This window comes from Micrasema longulum, unplaced genomic scaffold (assembly GCF_059751315.1).
Source record: "Micrasema longulum isolate JH-2025_06_02 unplaced genomic scaffold, ASM5975131v1 h1tg000521l, whole genome shotgun sequence".
NCBI classification, from domain to species: Eukaryota; Metazoa; Arthropoda; class Insecta; order Trichoptera; family Brachycentridae; genus Micrasema; species Micrasema longulum.
In genome coordinates, this window is record NW_028277718.1 from 295482 (window position 1) to 319249 (window position 23768).

At 30.4% G+C, this 23768-nt stretch overlaps 2 protein-coding genes across 2 annotated transcripts in view; one reads left to right on the forward strand and one right to left on the reverse strand.

Moving 5' to 3' along the window:
- The window catches only part of LOC148280870 (acyl-CoA Delta-9 desaturase-like), a 202620-nt gene that overhangs the window by 88918 nt on the left and 89934 nt on the right, over positions 1–23768 (reverse strand). The window lies entirely within an intron of this gene.
- Positions 561–23511, forward strand: LOC148280873 (acyl-CoA Delta-9 desaturase-like). Its single transcript, XM_088227655.1, has 8 exons — positions 561–690; positions 6889–7043; positions 8114–8223; positions 13363–13525; positions 14639–14812; positions 17619–17804; positions 21947–22107; positions 23274–23511. The coding sequence occupies exons 2-8, from the start codon at positions 6904–6906 to the stop codon at positions 23444–23446; spliced, it is 1107 nt and encodes a 368-aa protein (XP_088083781.1). The 5' UTR covers positions 561–690; positions 6889–6903; the 3' UTR covers positions 23447–23511.

Sequence of the window (23768 nt, forward strand, 5' to 3'; positions counted from 1 at the left end):
TATTTACCACAGTCTTTTAAGAGTTAAATCATCGCTTTCAATTACTTATAATTTTATTCTTTATATTGTTAACGTCTCTAAGAATAAACATTAAAACCTGCCGATTTGTTTGTATTCGAAATAAATAAAATAAAATAAAAACTTTATAACTTTTTTTTTGGATAGCATATTGCGTCTCTAGGTGTTACTGCGACGGTTTTATAATAATTATACCCACAAGTGTTTTTTTTAAATATTTTTATTTCAAAAGAATCCATTATTCCATATTTAAGGAGCATTTCAAACTTAACAGCAAACAAGAAACAATGGGAACTAGTAATTCAATTATGATTGAATTTAAAAAGTACTTTAACTCTTAAGTCATTTCTTAAATTCTTTATTCTGTGCACATAAACAATATTTCATCAATTGTTTTACAGATAATGAAAATCACTCCATCAACACTTCTTGTCAGGTGTCTATTGTTGGGATACAAAAGGATTGAACTCAGGACCATTTGTAAGCGATACTACCAGCTCATATTTCTGACGTATGATTAGAAAAAACAGGTTTACTTATATATTTCCAGATCAAATCCTCTTCATTACGTAGACAACCTTCACGTATAGTTGACGGGTTGTGAAATGCCTTGGGAATTCCGAAGCATTGTCAAACATAAGTGACCAATGGATTTACTTTGATAATTGTAAAGTGAGTTGTCTTCCTTTTTACATATTATACACAAAGGGATAAAATCATTTATGTATACCATATCATCGGCCTAACTTGTAAAACTTGTAATTCCTAAACATATAATTATTCAGGGTAGAGAAAAAACAGTTCTTGTTTCAATAGCCAATGGCAGACAAGTTTTATTTTCAATGGCAGAGAAGTTTTCAGACATAAATATTATTTGAAGTCCTAACAAAAAACGCTTACACATAATTTTCAAACACTTAAGGACTTACAAATTTTACAAGTTAGGATGACGATATACATTCATAAAATTGTTGTCAGTTCATTGCATCATAAAATAAACTATTATTAATTTTATTTTATTTGTATTTTTGTCGATCGGGTAAATTTAATATTTTATTTTGGGAATCAGCTCAAATATAATTTAATTTTCATTTACTCATTTAACATTAATAGCACATATCATTTACTCATGGTGATAATCAGAATGTAATATAGTTATTTTTAATGTGACTATATTTGTCCAAATACTTGATTTGATATTACTTTTGCATTTTCATCTTCTAATGTCATTAAATTACACCGAAAATTCTCATTTGATAGGATTAATTATAATAATTAATGGTTGATGACGATATACATAATTTATAAATTCATAAAATAGTTGCCAGTTAATTGCATCATAAAAAAACATTAACTAAATAAATTTTAATTGAATTGTTGTCGATCGGGTACATTGGATATTTTATTTTATGGATCAAATCAAATATAATTCAATTTAAATTTTCTCATTTACTATTAATATCACATATCTTACTTATCAGAATTTAATACAGTTATTATTAATGTGATTATATTTGTCAAAATACTTGATTAAATATTACTTTTGCATTTTCATCCACAAATATTATTAAGTTTTACCAAAAAATCTCCTTTGATAGGATTAATTATAATAATTAATGGTCAAATTCAATATAAGTATTTTTGTTACTGATAACTTTTAAATAAAGTTTTTTTTAATTATTGTGTTTGTAAAGTGGTCAGACTTGTGCTTCAAATCCAAATCAAGAGCTGTAAAATTGTGTATTGGAAAACGCTTTATTTACAAATTACTTTTCCGTGCGAGAAATCGATCTTGAGTTCTAATAAATGGTAGGCAAATACGATACTCACTTAACTACATGGGCAACTATAAAATTTGTAGCACAACGAAACCAATATTTATTTAGTTATAAGTTATTCGTAAGTGCAACTGGACATCTGTTTAATTTTAAAACACGAATTTACATTTGTGTTTTTATTACAAAAAAGCTATATACGAGTATTGTTATAATAAACCATTTTTTAATTAAAGTGCCATTTGAATGCAGATTTTTTATCTCTCAAATATTTTTATATTTTACGTTTTTATAAATGGTTGATCAATTTTTTTTTTGATATTTAAACTCTTTGAACATATTTTTACATAATGTATTTTTATATTTACATGTGCCGTTATTTTAATAAAATAAAAAATATGTCTAACAGTTTGGTGCATTTTTGTAAATAATTATTAATTTCTATTGAAATATCGTACTAAACTTTCTATGACAAAAAAAAAACTTCTTATAAATCCGCTAGTTTTCATATTTTCCGAAAGTCCTTAGATAGATTAAGAAATACAGTATATAAATGTCGTCCAAATATTATAATAATCTTTTATATTTGATACCTGGCATGGATAACATAAAGCATTTATATTAAAAATTACTTTTCACTGTCATAATGTCATAATTTATAATGTCTAGACCGGCACCTTAAGAGAAAGATTGATCACACTTCCTTTTTATTACAAAAAATGATCGAGACGCTACGATGTGTATACTATCATAACTCATTATATAGAGAAAATGTTACAAAAAAACATTTGAAAATATTAATTTTTTCGTTTAATAATTACCATTATAATATTCAATTCCTATCCGTGTATTAGCTAAATTATTTTTTAAATATCTTATTTTCACAATATAACTATTTTCAAACAGAGTTTATGTAAGAAATGTCTTCAATTAATGTGCATCATAAAATATTTCCTGTTTTTCATAGCCTGTTTTAACTCATTCAATTCTAGAAAACGAAACGATTGTGAACGAAAATTTTACGTAGACATATTAATTAAAAATAATTATTCAGTTATTCATATTATTGTTATTCAATTTCGTGGAAAACAGGACAAAGTGGATACAACAAAGAAATTATAAAAATACTTTTTACAGTCAATATTGTTTTTGAAAACATGTCATTTCTAAGAACCTGATGACAAACTGTGTAGAAATTTATGTAAAAGAAAATGCATTTAATTTTTTACATAATTGTTTTCTCGTGAAGGTCCAGTTGCATTAAAAAAATATTTTAAAAATATATTAATGTTATGTATATAATTTATGTGTTTTAGTCCATTTGGGCAAATGAGTTGTTTTATTTTACTTTTTATGGGACTCGTTTTGATGAAAATTTAACAATCATTTTACGAATATATTAAGATAAAAAAAATAGTATAAAAGCTGTCAACGTTTTCAACAATTTACCAGTTTTGAAGACGCCTACTTGGGCGAAAGCGCTTGTTGGTCTAAATAATAAAAAAGTAAAACTAAACCAAGAAGTTTTATTTATAATTTTATCAAAATCTTTAACTTTAGTTTCTTCAAGAAATATCAAGAAAAAACATCGATCTTATAAATATGTAAACCCTTAATTGCACGATGTATCTTACTTAATACAAAGCACAAGAATGTTAACAAAATTACCTTAAGGATATAATAAAAATGATTTTGTTAGGTTACAAATTCGGTACATAGCTGAGATAGGACGAAGAAGCGTTTCCTCCATCTGTAGTTTGCAAAGGTGAAACGAGTCATTGTATGATATATGAATCAACAAAGCAACCCTGTTTATTGCCTGAATTCAAAAATCAATGATCGTGATACATCACAGATATTAAAAAAAATACTTTGTTACGTAAATGAAGATTCTATGTTCACCCCAATATATCTGATTTAGAGAGCAAACGAAGGTGTTGTTTTATCTATAATTTTATTTATGTTTAAAACTTAAACCCCAAATATCTGAGCTTCTCGATTGTGGAATAATCTACCCAATAATGTAAGAGACTCTTCATTTATTTTATTTTTTTTAGAGGAAAATTCGCGTTTTTATGATTTACCTAAATATTTAAATTTTGGGGCCATTTTCAACGAGTTGTTTTCTTTTGCTTTTTTAACGATTTCACTTTTAGAAAATGGGAACCAAGTTGTGGTAGAGCGGGGTGCGAACGCTTCAAACCTCGGACCTCTGATCCGTGAGTCCGCGACACTAGCCACGCTACCACAACCCGGTTCAAATTTTATTTTATTTACATTTAAAGCAAGATGGAAATGTCGCTATTCAAATATTTGCTTTGTTCCTTTGTCCTTCTTTTTTCCTTTCCATCTCCCGTCTCTTCATAGAATACTGTAATTTTTTTGTTTTGTTTTTAATTTTGTATAAAACTACAAGATTCAGTGTAATTCCTTAGCATACGAGTATGTCCATGGACTGGTATTTTTTTCCAACTGAATGGTTTGGGTAGGTAGGAAGAAATTGCCTTAAGGCAATATGCCTGCCCTCATATGTATGTATATAAAGTGCTGAATAAATTTTTAAAAACTTTGCTTTTTGATTTGGTCATATAAAACCAAAAATAATTATGTACTTACATGTACATATCAAATTTCAAATCTAACGTTCGATTGAATTAATTTAATGTATATACGAGCATATACTCAAATCTAGCAATAGAAAAGCATTGCCTGGTTCAGTTCGTTAATAATAAAAGTCCCGACAAAGAAACGTGTACGTCATAAAACCGGTAACCACTAAAAAGCCGGTAAGTTCTTATTTATAAAACTTACTATCATGAGATCTAAAAGTCTTTCTGTTTAAATGCATTTCACACGTTTTTCTTCCTTTTTTTACTGACGTAAAAGTATACGTTAAAAATGGAATAAACGTTATTTTAATTTATAAGGTATCTCGCTGTAATACACATAAAAACTGTATGACGTGTTCCTCACAGGGAAATCCCACGAAAAAATTGTTTCTGGTAATAACAGCGCTTGTGAGCTTATAAATCGACACCTGCTACGTATAAAATCGTAACTCACAAAACGCTGTTTTCCTGGAGAAAGATTTCGATATAGTTTACCCGTATAAATCTAATTATAGACTGATTATTGAAAAAAGAGTATGCATATATATTAATTAACTTTTTTTGTATAAAATTACAAACAATTTAAATTATTTTCCAGTTTTGTAAAGATGCATATACGATATTGTATGTCGGAAAAGACGTTAGGTAATATGCCGTTTGAATACATATGAAATTTGATAACAGAATTAAGCGTCGTGGCTCAGTTGGTTGAACAGCCGACTATAAAACTGACGTCACGGGTTCGTTTTCCGCAAAAATCTAACAAAGATTTTTTTGACGTATTACAACAGAGACAGAGAACACTTAAGAGAAGGTAATATAGAAGTCTAGGCATCTACAGGGCTATGACCTGTCATTGGCTGGTTTAAGGGGGCACTTTAATCACTGTGTAACATTTACCATTCTGCCCATATTTGAACATCTATATTAAAATATGGGCAGAATGTTACACAGTGTGTAAAGTAGCCACTCTCCATTGACAGGTCATAAGCCCTGTAGATGCCTCGACTTATATTTTACCTTCTCTCAAATGGTCTTATCTCTGTTGTAATATGTTAATATAAACAGCTCCCCAGGGAGTTGAATCCAGTCCTTGTCAACAAAAATTTGGACAAACTCAAAATATTGTTGAAAGATTTTTTTCTTAATTGATCTGGGTGTTGTGGTGTACAATTCATCTTTTCCTTCCAAATGATTTCTTTCCCACCTGCTGATAAGCCTGTAAAATGCTCAGTGGGTTATTCCTCAAAAAAAAAAAAACTTAAAATAAATATTGTTTCTGTAACATACGAATTTGATACTCACAAATAAAATGTATGTATAATCTTAAGGAGCACTTACTGTTAAAATACGTTGTTATTCTGTTCAACATAAAAAATAAAAAATAGAATTTTTATATCCAAATGCTTGCAGACTGGCTGGATTTCCTCCCTACGGAGTTGTTCATATTTAAATTTATTTCAACAGAGAGTAAATGCTGTAAATGCCTAGACTTTCATATCACCTTCTCAAAAAATTTCCCTCTCTGTTGAAATAAATGTAAATATGAACAACTCCCTAGGGAGGAAATCCAGCCAGTCTGCAAGCATTTGGACATAATCAAACATTGTTTGAATTAAAACCTGGTAAAAGAAGAAGTATAAAAATTGGAAAATTGTTTTCAGGCGTTGCCTAGTAGGTGATTTGGTTCAGCCGGATGAATCTCACCCGCGTGATAAAGATTTCAGCTCTTTTACTTCACAAAAGTCAACAGATGGAAGATTTGAGGAAATGTGGATATTCAAACATGGGCAGAATGGTGAATGTTACCCAGTGTGTAAAGTGGCCACTTAAACCAGCCAATGATGTCATAAGCCCTGTAAATGCCTAGACTTCCATATCCCCTTCTCAAAAAATTTCCCTCTCTGTTGGTTTAAATTTAAATAGAATTTTTATATTTAAACAAGTAGAGTTTAATTACTTTTGTTTAATCTGCAGTGATCTGTTAGTTGCCATAATCCAGGGGAAAATACGGGAATACGTCTATACAAAGAAAAGTCAGACCGCGTTTCCTCTTAATATAATAAAATACTAAATACCTGCCTTACAAAAAACTCGATTTGAATCTTGCCCCTTTTAAGTGAGATCGTATCAATAATTTTATATACCCAGTGCTTATTTGAATAATTTTCTTTGATAGAAATCAAAAATGTTGTATGTATTTACATAATTGCATTAATATGCAGTATTGAGCTCGTTGTTTATGTTGTCTGCAATAAATAATAAGCTTCATATCGATAGTAGGCCGGCATCGACACCAAATATTGTTTTTTTTGTTTTTGTTTTAATGCGTTTTGTTGTGAAGGTAGTGAAAATTTGGCAATGCACTGAAAAAAATAATGAAGCAAATAATTTAAAACTTCGAAAATTGTTTAAAACCACCATCTATCTTTTTCTTGTTGTTTGAACATTTTAATTTCATTTATCGAATAAAATGTTTTTTTCAGAAAAAAATATTGAAAATGGCTCCTGGATTAATGGCAGTAAACAACCTTCTGATTTCTGAAGCATCAAATCATAAAAATCTCCGTCAGGATTCACCATCTCCAAAAGTTTACGAATATTCTACAAAGAAAAAACCGTATGTCCATACGGAATACACGTAAGACAATATTCATGAATACCCAATAATCCAACCTGCTTTGATTTGCAACCCTTCATATTATGTAAATTATCAATTTTTACGACACTTAACATATTTATATATTTCTAATTACTTAATAACCATAATCTGCCAAAAAATATTCTACATCTTAACTCAGTACTGGGCAAAGGTCCCGTGCACTTAAAACGTGGTTTATTTTTTTATCCATTTATTTATTTACGCCCTTAGAGCTTTTACATAGACAAAGGTTATAAACAACTTTCAAATATAAAAATACACTTTAAAATAATAAAAAAATCAAACGAAAAGAATCTCAATTATTATTCAAAAAGTTTTAGAATAATTGTTTTTTGAAGTTTGATAAAGTAAAAGCTAATTATTTTATTTTTTTCTCAACGGTGTATTTATTACCTGTTTATATTTGTTGTGAGAGAGTGAATTCTCGGAAACAGAGAGAAAATGTGCGAATTTGACTAAGACAAACGGACATACTTAATATAAATGTGATGCCTCATTTAAATATATACAAGTGATTAACTTTGTGATTCGTGTTATTTAAATGTTGTAAGTTAAAAGTAAAAAAATAGTGATTATACACGGTTTTTCAGGACCTGCGAAACTTCAGAGGAGCATTCCTTATGGTGAGCTTCAAAAAAACTCCTACTATTTTTTTTCCCATTAAGTATTTTTTTTTTTTTGCAATCTCAAAACAGAGTTAATCATTACTTTTTCGGACCAGCATCCCTTTCGCAGACCCCAACCCCTCCCTTACAAAAAAATAGATAAAAACGTATTATACTAACGAAGTGGCTGGGTAGGGGAAGGTAAGGGTTTGTGGAAGGACTGCTAGTTCAAGAAAATAAGAATTTACTCCATCTAGAGATTATATTAAAAAAATGTTTTTGGAAAAAAAATTAGAATTTTTTAAAACTTACTCTGAAGTTTCGCAGTCTAGCCCTGAAAAACCAATGACTTATATTTATCTACATGTTAAATACTTCGGATAAAAATAATGGATTTCCATCAACAAACAAATTTATTAAATACAAATAGTGTTTTTTTTTCAGATATCGTTACAAATGGCTAAACATATTTGTTCACCTATATGTACATTTGACATTGGTATATCAGATCTATCTCCACTTAACTGTTATCAAATGGATAACTATGGCATACTGTGAGTATAAAAAAATATACAATTTTACATATTATAAAACTGTTTGCTTGTTACACTGTTTTACTAATTTTCCGAAAGACGTAAATAGAGTGAATAAAATATATTGCCACTTATTAATAATTTACTTATAATTAGATTTCTCCGTTACTAATGACCTTTTATAATAGTTTAAATACTTAAATAAATTTATTATTTGTAATTTATTTTTTTTTTTTCAAAAATATTTACAAAATAGTCTTAAATTAATCCTGCTGAGTTGCATACATACAACTCGTCAGCAGGTTCTTATAAATTACATCGATTATTTACACTTAACCTACGTTAACAATAATTTTACTTGAAAAACAATTACAGATTACATTATGAAAAATTAAAAACTATCACTAATACAAAAAACTTCTTTCTAATAACCATAATTTGAGCAAACGTCGCACTCCTGTATTTAACTCAGTATTTTTAATATTGTTTGGTAACATGTTAAATATTTTAGGTATACTGTATTCCAGTGTCCTTTTGGCATATTTATTGCAGTATCTAGGAACAGCTAGCCGTTCCATACTAGTAAACCTTGTGTTGTAATCATGTACCAACTTGAGTTTATACTCGGAGTGCGACGCATGCTGACAAATTGATTTGTACCAAAGTAGAGCCCTAACAGATAATTTATTTACAGATTTATACATTAATGATGTTGAAATATTGTGTCTCTGGTGGTATACATCTTTATGTAGTAGCAATTTGATCATAGAATTTTGCAAGGTTTGAATAAAATTAATATTAGTTTCACTTGATAACCCCCAGGAAGTTATAGCGGATCGTATAATTGATTCAGAGAGAGATAAATAAATAATTCGTAAAGTATTAACAGGGACATCATATTTTAATATGTACATTCTATTACTTATTGCTCTTAATCGCTTACACAATTTTCTAATATGTACATCCCATTTGAAATTACAATCTATAGTTAAACCTAAATAAACATACTGCTCAATATTTTCACACATGCACGGTTGCATCATATCACTATGGATACACGTAAAGTTATGTGATAAAATTGACGGTGTTGTGTGAGTTTTATAGTTCGGTGATATTATGTGCATAAGTTTGGTTTTCTTTGAATTAATTATTAAACCTGCATCATGAGACCATTTTTGCAGGTTTAAAAAGTCTTCTTGCAATAATTTCTCTGCAGTTTTGAGATCCTTGTGAGACACAACTAAAGCAGTATCATCGGCGTATACATAGTGTTTGACATTATTAATTGTGATTGATTAAGTTTATTAAGGAACAATAAGGAACAACTGGGCCGGTAGTTAATAAAGTTATCTTTAATTGTCTATTAAGTAAAATCAATATTTATGGATGAAAAATAAAACATTTTTTTTTTCTTAACATCTTTAATTGGTTCATCATGGTTACTGAAACTAGGTATTCTTATATAAATCTATGAAACTATCGTCGCAGGTTTGATGACCGTCATTTTTTACTCAATTGGTCTGGATATTGTGGTATATAAATAATATACCACAATATCCAGACCATATTCTCCCTTTCTTACTTGCTATCAAGCCTCTAACATAAAGACTTAGCGGGTTTTTCCTTTTTTTGAAGTGTGAAAACAAGCCTGAAGATAAAAAAATATTTTTAGATTCACTAAGTGATAAAATTACAAAAAAATAATAATTGGGGGATGATAAAATCCTAGATGATTTGGATAATCATTGTTAATTTAACCATCTTCATCACTACCCTATTCCTGCTGGATGGTGTGCTGCAATGGTAAACTAGATACAATGCATCACGATCGTCTGTTACATGAAGTTTAAGTGATCAGTCTTACCCTTCAGGTGTTAATCCAGGAACATAAAAATATTCCAGTGCAAAACCTCTATAATAGGAATACTTAATACCCTTAACGGAAATCAAACCGGGTACCCCAAGCATAAATTTATTTTTATTTTATCGACTTCTCTTGGTTTAAAATCTTCTCCTTATATTGCTTTTTCAAATTTTAAATGATTACTTGCCATACTTGTTATTCCTTCTTTATTTTTTCTTTTTTCTCTGCTGCCATTGGCATGTTTTTATACTTGTTATACTTTTAAACTACTTTTAATTACTTATATTATATATGTTAATAAAATCAATATATTGCTGCTCTTACTATAATGTGTCATTAATTTTGAAGATGTTTTTTAAATTGACCTAAATTTAAATTTACTGTCTTATATTTCACTTAAAAATTCTTCTCATCGTTTCTTTGAATCCCTTAAAATAAATATGTGTTTATGTTTTTCCTTTTTTAAAAAAAAATGTTATTACTATTTTATTTTATTTTTACATCTGAGTATGTTTTTCATTCTTTATTTCCATTCTTAATTCTTAATTACTCTTACAAGTTTTCTTCATTTTTAATATTATTTCCATTTGTAAATACTCACTACAAACTACAAACCTTAAAATATATTTTTTTTTTCACTTAAATTTAAATTTTTAAACAACTTTCATATATGTTTTCTTTTTCCTTCTCTTTTTTATACTTTCATAATTAACATTAGATTTAATTGCTTTTTAATATGGAAACTTCACTGGTCCATTATAATTAAGTCCAATTGTGTAAAATATTAAACTTTGTAACTGTACTGTATGTTTCCTGAATAAAAGAAAATAAAAAAAATAAATAAAATAAAATAAATTTATTTTTAAAAATGTTTCGTTCGTACCTCTTTTTTTATTAATCGTGAAGATTTGTTTAATTTTTAACTTTTATTTTGTGAAATAAAAAAATAGCAAAATATAATAAAGAAAGAACAACTTTGTTTAACAACACTTATTTTTTATTTTTTCTACCGACCGGTTTCAAAGCTACTAAAGCTTCATTATCAAGGTTTACCCAACTAATGAATTGTTTCCTATTTTATTTTAACGGTGACTACTAAATATTACATTGATACGTATGGAGCTAGTAAGTCATGCTGTACTTATAAAGATGGCAAATGTGAAGTGAGATGGATACAATCTTTGAAATTAGACAGAAATGGGTATAGGAAATATAGTTCATTTAGTTATTTAATTATTATTTCTTATTATGAATCGTTTTTTAATTTCTAAGATATCCAGGATTTAAAATTCTAAGACTTAAAAATAAAAAACAAAGAGTTTTTATTATTTATTCACTGACCCAATACAGAATTGAACTTGGTATTACAACATAATATGACCATGTAGACTGATGATTTATCTTAACAATAAAAAGTATGCGTAATATTTACGAAGAAATATTATATTTTACTGTATAAATAATGTTTGGTCTAACGGCTTTGTTATTTAACAGCACACAAACATTAAGTTAACTTGATTTTATGTAAACAAGAAAAACTTTACAAAATATCATTTAGAATAAATTAATATTTGCGCTTTGTTTACTTCTAAGAACTCTTCTTAAAAGATAATAGTTGTTTTGTTATATTATGTGAGTGCTTTGTCCGTTGCATGTTGTTGTTGTTAGAGCGATGAGCAAAATTCTTTGGCTGGATCTGAAGCATTAGGCCAATCATTTTACGTTCAAGTAATAACCAAATGACATTGTTGAAACACATGAAGTAATGTCACTTGCACTCGAGCATATCTTTTCATGGAAAAAAAGGACTTCTCGTAAATTCAAGATAAACCCAAATTGTACTCGCTGGTAGAAAAAAAAATCATTCAAACGTGAATTTTTCCTCACTTCCTCTTTTAAAAATAGATGGCACAGAAATGCCATTTATGACTTCAGTTAAAATTCATGCATCAGCATTTCGGGTGGCGCAATCAGGTTAACGAAGTTAGTCGTAAACTTTATAGCAGTTTGCACTCACTCAAGAGATTGCAGATTTTTTTGCCAATTAATGCTAAACAAACATTAGTCCAGATCTTACTATTTTCACTCCTTGATTATGCAGATTTATGTTATCCAGATGCTAACTCTGAACTGTTTGATAAGTTGGAAAGATTGTAGAATGTTTGTACACGTTATATCTTTGACCGTCGCAAATTCGACCACATAACCAAGTATCGCACGCAACTACACTGGCTCAGCATTAGGCATAGAATAAACATTCACTTTCTATCACTTTTTCGCGATATTTGAAATAATCTCTGATGATTCCTGTGACAGTATATCATAGACTATTGTTAACTTATAGTTGTAAAAAAATAGTTTTATTTTTCAACTGTATTAAATTTTCATCTCCAATCTTCGAACACTGAACAAAATAAAAATTTAACTTCTTAGAAAGAGAATTTTAGAGAAATTAAGTAAAGTCAAAATTTTAATAGAGAGAGAGGACTTTGAGAATTTCCGGGATGGGGATTTTAAAAATTGAACATTAATGAGAGAGATCATTTTGATAATTGAACTTGTGATTGAAAATATAAGGGTTTTCTTAATATTTAAAAACATTGAAAGAAAACCAAGTGAAACTCACTTATCCGGATCTGTTTTATAGGTCTTGTGGTCTCTTTTCAGATCCGCACATTTCAGAAACATTTTTTTTAGCTGTAATGAACAGTATTTTTTTTTTCAAACAATCTTGGTTTACAAAAGATTCACGTATTTAAAAAAAAACATTTACTCCTTTCAATGGCTGCCGTCAGAGCAACCTAAGTTTAAAAAGTCGATTTGTCTATCATTCTCAATCAATTTTTCCCAATAAAGATAGCCGATAGATATGCGAAACCGGAATAAAAAAGTCCGATCGGGAGAACTTAAATCGCTTTCACCCCTCACTGGCCAAATTAATTGTTCATAAATTCACTCTATTCCTACCACCCTCCTATTCAAAACGAAAACCTAGCTTCAACCTTTTCAAAATCTAGCCTCCTACTCAAGACCTATCAACTTTTCTATCAACCGACCTATCAACGATCCTAACAACTAACCTTATTAACCACACGAAATATGAAAACCCAATCCTATCTTGGACAGCGTCCCCAATAACCCACCACGGCAGCGAAAGAACAGCCCAGCCCGGCCCCCGACCGATACACCCCTTCCAACCCTACTCGTTAATGCTTTAGTAAATAAATCCTCTTCCCTTTTACGGAAATGTTTCAGAAAACCCTTTTTTCTTTTAAATGTTGAATGTTGTTTTAAAGGCTGGTCTTTTGGACTTCTATGCGGAATGGGCATCACAGCCGGAAGCCACAGGCTTTGGGCCCACAAGGCTTATAAGGCCAAGTGGCCTCTGCGAGTTCTGTTGGCCTTTGGACATGCCACTTGTAATCAGACGAGCATTCACAAATGGGTACGGGATCACAGGTAATTAAATATTAATTACCTGCTTTACGAGATATTCATTAGTTGCTTTTTGTCAACTGGCAAATATTTGAACTTGATACTCACGAACCGGATTAACGGAGGTCAAACGAATTTTAGCCTTTGAAAAAATGACAATTGCATATATGTTTTTTTTATTTTTGTTTATTTGAAATTTTATTTGTAAACCCTTATGGATAAAATACATTTCACAAAATTTTTTTGCTTTTTAAATTCATATTCTACTGTAAATGATTATATTTTTAACATATTTTGAACAAATTGTCTTAGTCTTTTGTTTAGTTTTGTCTGGTAGTTTATTATATAATATCAGTCCTTGGTTTATTAGTCTCAATTGTCTTCGTCTAGTTTTAAAATACGTCATTAAATATTTATGTCTCTTCATGTCTGTACCATTAAAAGTAATTTTTAAAAATTATATGATCGGGTGCGGTGTGTGGTATGTAATAGGCAAACTGCCTCCAAGTAACAAATTTAGTTTATTATGTATCCGGGCGAATGATGAATATAGTTTTGAGTATAAAAAAGGGCCAGAACTCAACTAAAAAAAATCGAGTGAAGATAAGTACGCCTCGAAGTATAGTGGTTCGCACGTTCGCCATGTTTGAGATTCTAGGTTTTAATATTGCGTGAAATTCATCAATATTTCTCAAAATTCACTTCATTGTGTAGTATTTACAAAAACTCTCCGTGTCCGGGCGGATTAATAATACAGTTATGTGTGTAAAAAACGATAAGAATACTGGGTGTGTGCTTTTGACTCGATGACAGCGAGATAAGTCAGACTTGTAATATAGTGGTTGGTGCGTTCACTTACCATGCTCAAGGTCCAGTGTTCGATTCCTGGGATAGTCGACATGAAATATTGATTAAAAAGTAGGTTCATTTTCTTGGACTGGCGCCTGAATCGGAAAGCTGCATTTAGTATACCAATGCAGTACCCTGCGCACCATCCGTTGTAAACACGGGTATGATGATGAATCATTAAAACGATACAGAAATCTAAACCACTGTTTTATTTTGCTCGTTTTCCTAAACCATTTCGTCTATCATCATCTTTCACAACTGTTTTTTTATCATTTTCATGAATTTCAGAACCCATCACAAGTTTAGCGAGACAGATGCTGATCCTCAGAACTCCAAGCGAGGGTTCTTTTATTCTCATATCGGGTGGTTGCTCATTACAAAACACCCCGATGTTTTAGAAAAAGGAAAATCTATTGATATGAGCGACATAGAAAGTGATCCCATCGCGATGTTCCAGTCAAAGTAAGTTATGAATTTAAAGCTTTTTTTAAAAATTGATCTAAATCTAATTAATATTTTCTGTTTACCTTTACAATGCTTAAAAAGATATGCGGTGTCTGAGAATTTAAATGAACATGGTTTTTTTGTTATTCTCTTGCCAATGATTATGCCTAGCTAAAATCGACTAAAATCGACGTTTCGTTGTCCCATTTTCCGCACGAAAACTGAACTAATTTAGTGAAATTTTAAACAAAAGAGTATCAAGATGAAATTTTTTTCGTTTTTCAAAAATAGTAATCAATTTTGAATATCGAATGTTTGAAGACGACAGATAAAACAGGGCGCTTTTAAGGGTTTTTAGACGGTCTTTTTTCACATACGAAAAAATAATTAAAAAACAAAACTATATGGGCTCGCCAAAAATACATATCTAGTATTAAATTATTCATATGTGAGTTTAAGCATTCATTAGGTTTCAAATTAAGTATTTTTACTAGTATAGGAAATAAATACCGTTTGTTTAAATACATTTTATTGAATAAAAAAAAACAATTACAATAAAGACGTAGGTATATAAAAATAGATAAATTTAAATATGCTAGGTCACAGGCTAGTTGTCATTAGACCTTAAATAATCATAATAATAACGTAAGGAATCGGATGCTCTAACTGTCGAAAGTGAATACCATTTTAGTCGAAATTACGGATTGTAACCAACCGGACAAAAATAAATGCCATAGAAAATTAGAAAAAAAAACTTGACATTATTATTTTATTTATTAGAGGAAAATACAATCGCAAAGTTAGTGTTCATTTGAACATATGTACATACGAAACTCTCAAGCGGTTAAGAATGCCGTTAAATATTTAGAATGCCGTGATCTGTATTTCTGGAACCTGAAATATTTTGATCTACCGATTTGAACAGTCGGTAACTCTAAATATGTCAAGTATTTAGACGATGAAAATGGCATGACTACGATACAAATTTGAGTCAACAGATGCAAATAGTGAGCAGGTCTAACATACCTAATTATCGGCATTATCGACCTAGTTTACCACTACTTCATAAAAAAACAATTACTTCAAATATCAATTATGTAAGCAGGGGGATGGCAAAAAGGTGTATTTGTCATCTTCTAAACTGTATATGATAAGCAAATAATTTCTTGTAATGAAAAAAATTGAAAAAGGAACAGATCATAATTTAATATGGCCATTTTTAATGAAACCTGATGAAACGATTGAAGAACAATGACGCATGTAATTTTTTTAACTTCAGATGAAAGCGGTTTCATAAAAATTACAATTTATGTCACAACTCGAAGTACAAAAGTAAACCCTTTGATACTCGAGTTAGTTATACGAATATACATTTTTAAAAACCTGGAATATAAAGCCTTTATATATCCTTTTCAAAATTAATGATTTAAGATTTTCAATGTCGCATTTTTTCCACATCCGTAGTTGTTCTACAAACACGACGACAGAATATAAAAATGTCTCTTTTGGAAAAAGAAACAGATTTGTCCCTTCGCCATCACACTACCGAACTGTATTAATACTTTTTAGATTTAGAAAGAAAAAAAAAATACCAGAACAAAATTGTAATACGTACTATTCAAATTTAGAAATAACGTATAAACATGTCTAAAGCAATAAATATATATTGGCCATTAATTTATGTAAATTTGCAAAGCGGTGTATTTTTATTTTATCATAAAAAATGTGTTGTTCAATGCAGAGATTTCTTAATGGACAGCTTAATACAATAGAATAAATGCGTCAGCAGTTTATATTTACACAATATTATTTTTCATCATCATCATCACACCCTTTCCGCACCTAATGATGCATAGGACACTGCATTGGTACACCAATCGCAGCGTTTCCTGGTCATTTTTGTAACATGAAGGTAAGATGATCAGTCTTACGCTTCAGGTAACAGTCAAGGGAATATGAAATATCGAATTCATTTTTTTTTTGTTTTCCCCCGTGCAAACAGCAAACATTTCAATTCATCGCTCTACAGTTAAATGATCTTTAAAATGTTGGTCATTGGCGAGTTTGCTTCTTGCTATTTGGTCGCTTATTTCTAGCCATAACCACAATAATCCGGATTTATTGCGGTAAATTTTACATGCGTTCTATCTCAATTCCCCGCTGTACCTTCTGTTAATTGATTGCATGACTTTAAATCAGTGTTTTTCAACGTGTAGCAGTGAGAACAGCGCGATGTCGTATAGAATTCTCGAACAACAGTTTGTTATTAAAAAATTTATGGATTTCACAAAAAACTAGAATTATTATTAAATGGTTTTATAAACACTACCAAGACAATGAATAGGGAAATATCACGTACTACGAATACCGATAAAAATATTATATGAAATGGGTGTAGAATATTTAATTGTATTTTCAAAATCAATAAAGATATTGTGGAGAAATATTTTCATATGTAAATTTTAAAAAGATTTTTTTTTAAATCACGTCACTAGAAAAACGCGACATGTTTGGCCTTGATAATTGTGACGTCAAGATTTGTGATAATGTTTTTAACAAAATTGAATGGTCAAGAACAAACCAACATGAATCATGACGTATTAGGGGCGTGGCCAATGGCATGACCATTTTTGCGAGAATTCAAAATTACAATTTTGAAAATATTTTTCATGCTACTTATAAGTATTTCAAAAACGTTTAATCCTTTAGAAATATTTTTAAATTATTATTTATTATTGCGGGTCAATTAAGAAAATGCTTTGAAAACAAGAATAAAGATGTACGTAAACTTCGATTTTTTTAAACTTTGCTTCCTTATTTTAAGATATTACGACATTCTCGCACCTCTCTGCTGTTTCGTCGTGCCCGCTGTGATTCCCTGGTACCTTTGGAACGAAGATCTATGGGTCACATTCCACGCCGTATCCCTTTTGAAGTTTGTGATCACAGCCAATGCAACGTGGTTCATCAACAGCTTCGCCCACGCAAAAGGAATGCAACCCTACGACGTGTAAGTCAATTTAATTGACATAGTAATAATATAAAATATGTATCAAGAACTTTTTTTTCTATGCATATTATAAGGGCGGACATATTGCCTTGGGGCCATTTCTTCCTACCTACCCAAACCGTTCAGTTTGAGTAAATTAACAGTACATGGACATATTGAATCTTACGATTTTATACAATATTAAAAACAAAGATTAACAAAAACCTACATATTTAAATGAACACTTTACTGTGAAGAATGGAAAGGGGACTATCCCTATATTTAGAAGAAAAGAAGAAGGATAAAAGAAAAACTTAAATATTTATATTCTTTGAGTTTGTCCAAATATTCCCATAATAATTCGGTATGGTGAATCTCATCCACATCAATGATGATTTAAGCTCTCAAACTCCACAAAAATCAACACGTCAAAGAATTGAAGAAATACAAATATTCAAACATGGGCAAATGGTTAATGTTACACAGTATGCAAAATAGCCACTGTTAATAAATAGACTTTCATGTTTATTTCTCTAAAACTTTTTTCATCTCTGTCGTAATATGTTAATATTATATCATATTGTGAATGTTAAAAGCATTAACTTTAAATAAGTGTTGGTAAATATTTGTGTACAACCATAATCCGATTTTTCTATGTCAATCAGTTTCAAGACGTATCCGTCTCCTCCTCAGAACACAAATTTATTTTTTATTTATTTAAATGTACAATACAGCACTACTGCCAATTGAACGTAGTAATGCAGAGAGCAGCCAGTCCACAATTTAGAAAAAATAGATATTTAGGTTATCGGGTGCAGTTAGGTGAATTCTATGTTCTGTTAAAAACAGGCAGACTGCTTTTATACAAAAAAACTGTATTAATTATAGTCTGAAAATAGTGTCGATCATAAAAACCTGTATTTCTCAATTTTTAGAAAGCACCCAATGCACTAGAAAAGTCTTAAATTACTTAAAAAATCATTTGAACTGGTCAAATACATAATTAGGTTCTTGTTTCTGTAATAAAAAAAAACTAATATGTTCATTGTCTTTTGTTAAAATCAAAAACATTCCAACTGTAGTGTAAATTTAATTATTCACTCTTTTTACAAAATATCTATTGTTTGAGTTGCTTTTTTCAATAGCTGTTCAATTACAGTGTAGGTAGATTATATAATTAGGTATCCACAAAAACATGATAAAAAAAAAGCACAATAATTAATAAAGTCCATATAAACATTAGTAACAAAGACAAATAAGTCCTTTAAACACATTATGATACATAGTTAGAGAGGAAGAGTCTAAAACTGGTAATCCCAGCATGGAAAAGATCCACCTCTCTCGGTACGTTGTTCAACAGACCTATCATTCTCCCCACAGGCATCAACAACGGTAAATTGGTCCTGCATTCTGAAGAACAAATGATATGTGTTGCCCAGCTCTAATGTCACCCTATACGTAGTAAATTCATACTTCTACCTTCCTCCCCTCCACTTTTTTGTGACTGTTGCTCTTACAACATTTATTTTAATTTCATTAAACCTAACCTGCCCACGTTGGTGTTAACTTATATTGGCATGTGGTTTATCAGCAAGTCGGTTTAATATTTTTGTGGAACTACTTGGTAAAATTTAGATGATGTTTGTATGAATTTGTATAAACATTTTTTTTAATGTACTCAACAAATAATTTTAACTTTTTTACATAAAAAACAAAAGCCTTTTTTAAAAACATTTCTTTACAACATGAGTTGTGAAAAGTATAGAACGTTCTCCTCAGAAACGTCATAATGATTTACGAGCTGAGTTATATTATTCAACAGAGACAGATATTTTTACAAAAGAAATATTGTATCGACAGCGTCGCATTGTCGGTCCATAGGAATGTTAAACAATGAACTGTGACGTTACCTGAAATAATAATTATTATTTTATTGAAATCAAACCATACTCCAAAATTCAAAACAGAGATGATTAAAACAAAAGAATGAGACACTCGTACTTAGCGAGCAGTAGCAACAAGCCAACAAAAACACCTAAAAAAATGTACATATTCTAGGTATAATCCCTATTAATTTGCATAAAATCTCGTTTATCTCAAAGTTCTTTTTATTTAACTTTTTGTACGTAATGTAATTGTACATTGGTGGGCTTATTACCGAATGGCAATTTCTTATTCAAATAACAAAACATTTTCAATTTGAAATACATAAAAATAGAAATAACTGTATTTGTATATAAATTACCTTAAATTAATACTATTTGTCAACGGGAAGAGGAAAAAAGTGGAAAGAGGAAAGAAGAGATAAAGGAAGAGAAAGATTATGTTTTTTCAGACGTGATTTAACCAGAGAGACTAAAGTAACATCTTTGATGGCGGATAGGAGATAATTCCACAGTCGAGCCGCATGGGCACTATACGAGTTAGAGAAGAAAGAGGAATCGTGGACGGGTATTAAGAGGGTGCTTTGAGACTAAGAACGAAGAGGTTAACCATGTACTGATAATCGTTGAATGTTTTCATGGAGGTATATAGGAGCGTTGGGACTATGAAGTACATTGAACATAAGTGATAAGGAGTGATAGTCTCTCCGCTGACTAATTTTGAACCATTTCAGTTGCCTACGATAATCAGAAATGTGGTCATATTTCCTAAGAACAAAAATAAACCTTATGCGTTTTTTCTGAAGTCGTTCAAGTTCATCGAGTTGCTCATAGCCTAAATTTGTCATGGCAACATCAGCGTCATCTCAAATGGGTAGTAGTGATGCTTGTACGAGAGTGTATTAACTTAACTTAACTTAACTCTTCTTCATATTCCTGGCTGCATGTCACATTTACGTGGGGTCAGCCCTCCTAGTACTCAGTCTACACGTCGACTAGGAGATTTGTTGTTTAGTTTGTATTTTAAGGCCGATTGCCAATCAAGACAGTAACCCATTTTGCTAACTGGGGCTTAGTATGCCACCGTTGACTATTTTTTGTCCGCTGCCATTCTCAACTCAATGCCCTGCCAGACGCCACTCTCTCCCACCAGCCCATAGCACAAAGTATGTCCGGGTGGCCTGAGAGAAGTGTCTGTGCCTCTTCCGCCTTCCGTTGTACTGATTTTATCTTGCATCTTGACTTAACTCTTACATGTGTTCATTTTGGATAAATGGAAGACTTCACAAAATACGTTAAACATAAATTAAAATAAAAAGTATTATATGAAACATAATCAAAACATTTATTTAATTTTAAACTTTAAGTACAAAACTAAATGCACTTTGACGATATTATTGCTAAAATCAATATCTTCCAGCCAACCGAAAAAACATTGCTAAAAAATTCGTCGTAATGTTTAGCCTTTTAAAATGATTTTCTTATTACACCTGTTTTTAGTTTGCGGATTGACTATGTATCTATAGATTTGTTTATAAAAATACTTTTGTAAACATATAACAAGATTATGTGAGGAATGCATTGAATGTGGGATCGAATTAAAAGCTTGAATGGAGACAGAAAGGTGATCTAGGAAAGAAGATAATAAAAATTAATGTAAATTTGGGTTCGAAGGATATGTTTTAATGTTTTAGGCATCATATCATCATAACTGTGTTTTTTGTTAGTACGATCACGGCTAGAGTACGATTATTCAGTCTGCAATCCATAAATCACTGCCACTAATATTTTCTTGAACGTCAACAATAGAAATTTCTAAAATTTAGGTTTTATTTAAATGAGATCCATCTGTGTGTAAAATTTTAATCTCTGATTAATCTTCTATTACTAACAAGAATGAAAAGTATAAATTATTTTTTATTCCAAAATTATTTAATAGTATTGCACTTAACTGTAAAGTTTTATGAATTTTGTGTCCCTCAAATAATAAACAAACATGTATTTTTATGTCACAATCATAATTTATTTATTATTCGTTAAATTCATCACCAATTCTCATGCAGCGGCTTGCATATGAATACAGGGTGACTTAAATCAGTTTTATACGTCTCCGTTTATAATCAAGTCATGTTTTATAAAAAGTATCAATTTAAAGACTTATTTTAGTAGTTATATAACTAGTGTACATGGATGCATAATAATCCTAAGAAACTTAAAATCAAGATTTGATCAAAGTATTTGACCCAGATAAATGTTTTTTTTTTCTTTTTTAATTTACAGAAACGAAGCTGGAACTCAACACATAGTTCTGAACTATGTGACTGTTGGAGAAGGATGGCACAATTACCACCACGCATTTCCTTGGGACTATGCGTCTTCTGAATTTGGAGAAAAAGTATTCAACGTTACAACTGCTTTCATTGATTTCTGCGCTGACATTGGTAAATACAAATATTTCATGAGTATAAGGTTTAATAAAGAAGGATGTTTAGACAGTCAAAAATATGACATATCTCTCCTCAAATTTGAAAAGAAAAATATTTGGACCTGTGCAGGAAAACGCAGTTTAAAAAATACGAGGCTGTGACATGCAGAATTGCAGAGCACGTAGAAAAAAATAAAAAGAGAGTGCCTAATAATCCACTTCACACAGAGCTTCAGGATAGACGAAGCGTTGGTTGACCTCCATTTTATGGTGGCTGGATGTCGTGCAGCGGGATGTAAACGATATTAAATGCCATTGGCATTAGGGACTGGAAGAGTACATGCCAGGATATAGGGAGACGGCGACGAATGCTAAAGGAAGCCAATGTTTGCAGTTGAGCCAATGATGATGATGTATAGACATTTTCCGTAATATGTACCAGTCGGTAAAAAAACGTCGCAATAGGGAAATATAACTTACGTGTTTTGATGTGTTTTCTTTCATGTAATCGATGCGTCTTAATACTGGCTTTAATTTTTTTTTAAAACCTAAATCACATCGTGGGGCGATTATTGTGTTTTTAAAAAACCGATCCTCAATTTAACCATGTAAAATTGAAAGAAAATATTACTAGCAATTTCACCAGGTAAAAAAATTCCTGCTGTAAAGCTACTAGTACATTTTTTTATTTATTTTTTATTATTTATAAACACTTTTATTTAAAAAATTATTTTTTTTACAGGATACACCAAGCCAATTTATATGGCTTGTCGGTAAAGATCCTTTCCATGAAAACATATTATAACACTACATAGTTGTATGATAATAATTACTACTAACTTAAATATAAGGATCGAAAAAAAAACATTTAATTTACGTTTTCAAATAATATTTAGAAAAATGCCAAATGTAATTTCAAGACAAATTAGAATATTAAAAAAAAAAAGTTTAACAATGAATTAAAAGTAAGCAACTAAAAAAGTCAACTCAGATTCTAAATTTTAAATAAGAATAAAACTAATTTTACTTTGCAATATAAATGTCGTTTATTTGATTTATTACGCATTAGCAACTCTCAAACACACAGACTTTCTACGTTTACAGCCGCGGCCGTGGTTCCAGCACAGTCCCCGCTGCTAATTTTAAAAATGTTTTTTTTAATATTTCTTTGTATTTTTATAGGATTGGCGTACGACAGGAAGAAAGTTCCTCTGGATGTAGTGAAGAGGAGAGTCTTAAGATGTGGAGATGGTTCCCACCCCTTCAGCAAGGGGCAGGATCACCTGTGGGGGTGGGGGGACAAGGATATGTTAGAAGAAGACAGACAATATGCGGAAGTTTTTAACAATAACTAAATGAGGACTAACAGGTAGCACTTGAATTTGTGGTGGAAATATAATAAAATTATTACAAGTGGGAATTAAGTATTTTATTTTAGATTAAGTATGGAATGAATGGCAATCTGATACTGGCTAATGCGCCTCTGTATAAGGACAGGTCAGCACATGTTAGGGTAAGTAGATCATGGTTTGACATTTCCATCATGGTTTGACATTTCCATCATGGTTTGACATTTCCATCATGGTTTGACATTCCCATCATGGTTCAACATTTCCAAAGCAGTCCAACAAGGAAGTGTGATGTTACCATGATTTTTTTAAAAGCAATAACCCACTA